The sequence below is a fragment of the Brassica napus genome, chromosome C8, assembly GCF_020379485.1.
Source record: "Brassica napus cultivar Da-Ae chromosome C8, Da-Ae, whole genome shotgun sequence".
Classification (NCBI taxonomy): Eukaryota; Viridiplantae; Streptophyta; class Magnoliopsida; order Brassicales; family Brassicaceae; genus Brassica; species Brassica napus.
Window position 1 is genome coordinate 3047807 of NC_063451.1, and position 7179 is coordinate 3054985.

At 37.0% G+C, this 7179-nt stretch overlaps 1 protein-coding gene across 1 annotated transcript; it reads right to left on the reverse strand.

Moving 5' to 3' along the window:
* Positions 1-4409: 4409 nt before the first annotated feature.
* Positions 4410-6940, reverse strand: LOC106423843 (precursor of CEP16-like). The gene has a single exon (XM_048765674.1). The coding sequence runs from the start codon at positions 6101-6103 to the stop codon at positions 5774-5776; it is 330 nt and encodes a 109-aa protein (XP_048621631.1). The 5' UTR covers positions 6104-6940; the 3' UTR covers positions 4410-5773.
* Positions 6941-7179: the final 239 nt, after the last annotated feature.

Consider the following 7179-nt stretch of genomic DNA (forward strand, 5'->3'; position numbering starts at 1 on the left):
AATCGACATCAACGATCTCGAAAACTTGGAAATGAGACTTCCAATTCAACTACCTTCTGGTGAGGTTATCCATGAGGACTTAGAGTATAATAAGCTGTAAAACATTGCTTCCACTGCTTCTCCCCCTTTCATTAGAAGGAATCGTGCCCCAAACTCCCTTCTAAGGAGAAGGACACTTCGCATCCCCAAGGAACCAGTCATCTCCAACTACTTTTCAAGTCAAATCTCCATCTGGATTAGGATTCATGGACTGTCTCTCCACTACTGGACTCTAAATACCATCCATACGATAAGAAGAGAACTTGGTCCAGTTCTTGATCAAGATATCAACCAAAAGAAAATCAGAATCGACATCAACGGTTTCGAAAACTTGGAAATGAGACTTCCAATTCAACTACCTTCTGGTGAGGTTATCAGCCCCAAGGCACCAGTCAATTCTATATAATGGGACGACTTGAAGATAACAGAAGACAACAAGACCTGAGGCACTCATACTATGCTACTTGGCATCTGCTCTTTCTATTATGTCTATTGTTCCTTAAAAAGATGTAAGAATGTTGCTCTAAATCAAAAGCAAGATGCTGCATCGGGTAAAAGAAGAAGACGTTATCCAATCTTCGTGGTACTTATGAGATTTTTTTTTTGATAGATCGTATCGGCCATCTAGCCGGCCCCATAAGGAATGCAACTCGCAAGTAGTGATACAGAGTGAATTAGCCAGAAAGCGTATCACACTGTCTGATATGAGTTTAAATATTTTCCGACTATTGCCAGGGGTGAACCAATCGTCTGTTACGATCCATCATGTAAACTACCCGAGCTGAAACTCAAGCCCAAACTGACCAAGTAACGATAATTTAGTTTCCAGCTAGAATCGAACTCAAGACCGACGTGGGTACATGCCGAACTCCATGAGATTACTACTATGCTACCGCCACTTGGCTTGTAAAAATTTGTCCATATGCGGCATTATGTTTTACTTACTTTTTTCTTGAAGATGGAAATAGTTTTCCCACAAAAGAAAAGTTATTAAATTTTAATTATACATGCACCATTTGTAGACTTAACGACTCCCCAATGACTATATGAATTTACCAATATAAATGCAAATTATTAAAATGTTTATATATTGAAGTCTACTTTTAACATTAAATAATATATATAACATATGGAAAGTTAAGAGATCAATCTTGATGAAACAAAATAAAAACGTAAAAACAGTATTCATGGAACGGAAGTATGTAAAGGTTTCAAGCGATAGTGTACGTGGGCCTAGTTTCCTAATTTGGAATGAGCATTCATAGATTCATTTTTTTTTTTTTAATTATACAGAGGTATCCTAACCCCACAGAAGTGATCAAGACTAGTCACGTGTTACCACGTGTCGGTCCTCTGTACCTGGCGATGCCGAAATATTAATTCTCTAGTGGCAGATTCATTTTTCTTGCCACGTGATTTCTACTTACATGCTTAGTTGCTTTGATCCTTACATCATGTTGAGGATATTGTCTCTACCCCTTGTGTAGAGTGTCCTCATCTACGATCACTACAAGAAAACAGGCGGATACTGACGGAAAAAATCGTCAGAAGTTCGTCGGAATAGAGACAATTTGACGAATTTCTGACGAAAGTGGTCGTCGGTATCATTTCGTCGGAAAAAAAATTCGTCAGAATTTCGTTAGAGTTTCCAACGACTTTCTGACGAATACCGATAAACCACATTCTGACGAATTTCCGACGACACTCCGATAACATATTCCGAGAACAGAATTCATCGGAAACACTATATTCCGACGAATTAGGTCGTCAGAATATACTGACGAATCAGAGTCGTCGGAATATAGCGACAAGCAGGTTCGTCAGTATATTGTGATGACTTGTACTCGTCTGTATATTCCGATGACTATGATTCGTCAGTATATTTCGACGAACCGGTTTGTCGGTATATTCTAACGACTCAGATTCGTCAGAATAAACCATTTTTAAATATGAATAAATTTTGCATTTATAAATACTTTTTATATTAAAAATTAATAAATACACAAAATCTGAAATTTAAAACTAATAATATTATAGAATTTAAATTCATAGAAACTTAAATAGAAAAAAAAACATTCATCAAGTTTTAAAATTCATAAAAAACTAAGAACCCGAAGGCAACAAACGATCTAGCTTTTCCAATAGCTCGGCGTTGGTCTTCTTTTGGGATTCCAGCTGAACGGTTACGATCTAATACTATACTAAATACTTATTATGTGTTATTTTCATAGTTTCGGTATCCAAATTTATACATATTTTGATATGAAAATTTTTTAAAAACATAAGTCCTCGGAAATAGCTCGGAATATACCGAGGAAATTCCGACGAATTTAACAAGTTCGTCGGAATGTCCTCGGTATATTCCGAGGTATTTCCGAGGAACTTGTCCACTTACAATGAAACCATATTTCGTCACTATGTCGTCGGTATATAGTGACGGAATACCGACGGACTTGTTTAAAAAAAACAACAAATGTAATTACAACAACTAATAAATACAAGTCAAATAATAAGAATTTCTAATCAGAATCATCAGAATCTTCAGAATCTTCATCAAACTCCCCAACCTCAGCTTCGTCCTCTGAATGTACAACATCATCAAGTCCAAACTCGGTAAAATTCTCAACGAGTTCAACATCTGCCAAATCTTCAACTGCACTCAAGTTGCTGGTAGAGTCTGGTTGTAATGGTTCATTATCAGAAGTTCCATCCACTCGTCCTCTTGGGTTGATTTGCGTTACAGTAACCCATGGATCGTCTCTGTACGTCACTCGAGGGTAACAGATGTAACACACCTATCAATTATACAAGGTATTAGTAAAATATAAACCATTAATTATGAATAAATTGACATACCTGATCAGCTTGCGAAGCAAGAATGAAGGGATCATAATATTGAAGTTTCCGCTGCGAATGAACCGATGTAACACCAAATACATCAGTCTTCACTCCTCTATCTGGGGTGGTGTCATACCAATCACAATAGAATACTATACACCGCAATCCAACCATACCAGGAAACTGGATTTCCAATATTTCTTCTATGTTGCCATAGTAGACATCGTCACCGGAACAAGACGAAACACCATCATCATATGTTGTCCTAGAATGACCTTTCCTTGTGAATGTATATCCTCGCGTACAATATTTTGGATATGATTTGACCACATAGTTTGGTCCCCGCACAAATTCGCGTATTCAATTATCGAACACAAAACCTCTGGCCAAACCATCATTCACCTATAAATTAAAAACATATATATGTGAGTGAAAAGTTAATTACTTTATATTAAATATAAACTAATCATATGCATAGGGTAATATGATATATGACTCACATAACTAAGAAGCCATGCAACAAATCCGTTATGTCTGAGTTGGCCATAGAGAATACTGTCTTCCACTCTTTCCAAATGGGCTGAAACCATCAGTACATAATCCAAGATAAACATTTCTTCTCTCTTCCGCAAATTCTGGATATGTTGACTGGAAATATTTTCAAGCCTTCGCATCTGAAGGTTGTCTAATCTCACCATTTGTGGAATGCTCTGGATGCCATCTCATTGCTTTTGTTGTGCGCTCACACTGATACAACCTCTGCAATCTTTCCGTCAAAGGCAAATACCACATCCTTTTGAACGGGATCAGAACTCTTCCCCTCGTCTCCTGATAATGAGGTTTCCTACAAAATTTGCAGTTATACCGTTCCTTATCCGCTCCCCAGTAGATCATGCAGTTGTCAATACATACATTTATCACTTCGTACGGTAGTTGAAGACCCGCAACAAGTTTCTGAACCTCGTAGTATGAACCCGGTGCAAGATTATCCTCAGGTAGAATACCTTTGACAAAATCAGTAATCGCATCCACACATTCTTCAGCCAAATTATAGTCTGTCTTAATAACCATCAATCTAGTTGCAGATGATAAGGGTGAATGACCATCTCTACAACCTTTATACAAGGTTGTTTTCCGGCATCCAACATGTCAAAAAATCTCCTAGATTCGGGATTTGGTTCTTCCCCTCTATAATGATCATGTACCATATGCACAGTACCTACACCATAATCTATATCCATTCTAGGTTCTTCTAACCTAATATCAGGCTGAGGTTCGCTAACAGGCTGAAGTTCGCTAACAGGCTGAGGTTCGCTAGTACTACCATATTCATAACCAGTTTCCCCATGAAGATACCAAACTTTATAATTACGTGAAAATTCTCTCATATACAAATGAGTCCAAACATCAAATTAACTTATAATCCTATTATTATTGCAAGTAGAGCAGGAACATCTTAACATACCAGTTTTTGCATCCGGTTGCTGTTCAACAAGCTTCATGAATTCTCCAATCCTTTGAACGTATTCTTCCGTAAGTAAATTGGTGTTGGGATCCATATGAGGTTTATCCATCCACGAACGATAATAAACTCCTGAAGACATGATTTACTCGGAATTGTTGTGATTAGAGAGAGTGAAGAGAGAATGAGGAGTGAATGAGTTGAATGAGGAGAGGTTGTATTTATAGGAAATTGCTTACGACAGTCCAACGACATTCCGACAGAATTCCGACGACCCTAACGGTCATATCCGTCGGAATTCCGTCGGTATTTTCCTATCTCAACGGCTATAAAACGGTCATATGTATTTGTCGGCAACGGTCAAAAGGTTCGTCAGAAATTTAACGGTCATATCCGTCAGAATTCCGTCGGTATTTTCCTATCTCAACGGCTATAAAACGGTCATATGTATTTGTCGGCAACAGTCAAAAGGTTCGTCAGAAATTCGTTGGTATATACCAACAAACTTCCGACGACAGCGACGTTTATATTATTGATCGCAATGTCGTCGGAAATTCGTCGGTATATACCGACAAATTTCTAATGAACGTAACGGTTATATATTTAATCGGAATGTCGTTGGAATTGCGTCGGTATATACCGACGCACACTCTTTGGTCGGAAAGTCGTCGGTATATTCCGACGAATTTCCGACGAAGTAATATTTTTTGTTTTCGTCGGAATGCTGTCGGAAAATCGTCAAATGCGTTCGACGGCTTTGTTGTCCGTCGGAACGTCCGTCGGAATATAGTGTGTTTTCTTGTAGTGGATATAAACATGTTCCCAATCTCATAATTACGTGTTTCAGTGTTCCCACGAATCTTTAGAATCTCAAGGCAAAGCGTTACTCTAGATAAACAAAGATCCTTTGATTGAGAGAGACATCCCCATCAGATAATTCAAAATATCAGTGCATCTCTTAACGTCGATGCTTTCGATCATTTAAAGGGGTTTATGGCTTCGTCTCTCTTTGTCAAATGCCTAGTAGGTTTGCTTGTCAAGAGCAATGCGTCCATTAGAAATTCTGAAAACTTACTGAACCATATATAAGGTGTTTCACGGCTTCTTTAGTTCCTAGATCACGATGCTTTATTTATACTTGCAGAAGGCTGTCCACCAAGTTTTGCCTGAAACTAAAGAAGAATTCTCTTAGGCAAATCGCAATGCATATCGTTGTGTTGAATACCTCTGTCAAATTGTCGTTTGGAAATATGTAGAAAACATAATTAAAGCTTGGTTATATGATTATTACGTAGAGAATAGAGACAAGATAAGAGAAAAAGGAGAAAAACATAAATATTGGAAGAAGGTTACATCTTAAAGGCTACTAAAACATGGTAAAGTTATTACATCTGCATATATATTCTTATAATTTAAATTCGTAGGTCTTGTTCTTTAGTGTCCAACACCAGGACTAGGACCAGAGTCGTCTCTGACTCGTCCAAAGGTCTTGTATCCTTTGGCTCGATGATGACCAACCCCTGGGCTTGGTCCGGACTGCTTCACCGTGGCTAGCCAAGAAACATCTTGTACAGATGACTCAACTGGTTTAAGCTTAGACATTGCGCTTCCATTGTACAAAGGTGAAACTCTTAACTGGGTCAAAGCTGTCGAACCATACTTGACCGGTCGTCCTTCAGTGGCTAGTAACACTGATCCCACCATATTTATCAGAACAAGGACCAATACTACGTAGTGCTCTGTGCGGTTCTTAGCAATCACCATGATTTATGTAGTCGTAGCACGAATATATAAATCTCTATATGTATTTAATATGATGATCATGATAAAGTTTAGCGTAGGGTTTAGAAGTATTTATAGTGTACAAGAAAGATGAGTCTGAGGGAATAATATCAGTGGATGTCTAATTTTCTGTTTCTTGGAACTGTTGATTTGCCGCCACCTCCATAAATTTCAACAAGGAGAGATCATATTCACGTAAACTATAAGTATTGAGTTGCGCTCACGTAACTAAAAGTACACATTGAGTTTGGCTACTACAACTACAAGAGATAATTGACATTATACAGTGACGTTGATGGTTAGAGCACTCTTTTAGAGTTCTCAAAATACAAAACTAATAGATTTAATATAATTTAAGTTAAATAATAAAATTTGGAGATTTTTAGAAAATCTGACTAGCAATAAGAGCACCCCCATTAGTGAATTTATGGGGGGTTCACACAGATTCCAAAAAAAAAAAAAAATATTAAAATAATGAATAATGATGAACTTGTCTCTCTCCACCTCTTCCAAGTGAACCGGGTTCATCACTGTAGCGCGGGCTCCACGGCACGTGGCGGCCCGCGATTGGTCCGATTAATTTTTTTTTTTTTTTTTTAAAAACAAAAATCAAACAGAAAAAAATATAATAAAAAAAATACTTTGTGAACTCCTTTCATGGGGTTCACTAATGGGGGTGCTCTAAGTGAACAAGTGGGATTTGGGTATCTAGGATTTCACAGTTTCTCTTTTGAGAAATGAGTTCTACTCTTTCTCCTCTTTTTCTATTATTTCTTTTAATAGAATAGATAATTTTCCTATAGTATCTCCAATGATAAAGATAATTATCTAATAATTATTATATTATAAAAAACAAGCAAAATACTAAGCAACAATATTTCTTTTGAGAACCTTTGGGACCTCCTTTAGAACTCCATTTACTCACTTGACATTTTTCCATTGGTTATAATTTTTTTTTTAATTAAATTTTATTAGTTGATAAAGTTAACATATAATAATAATTAATGGCTTAGATACAAAAAAAAGGCTTAGATACACAACTTAAGTTTCTTAGTGTT

Coding starts and splice junctions, on each gene's coding strand:
- LOC106423843 (XM_048765674.1), bottom strand. CDS start 6,103: ATGGTGATTGCTAAGAACCGCACAGAGCACTACGTAGTATTGGTCCTT.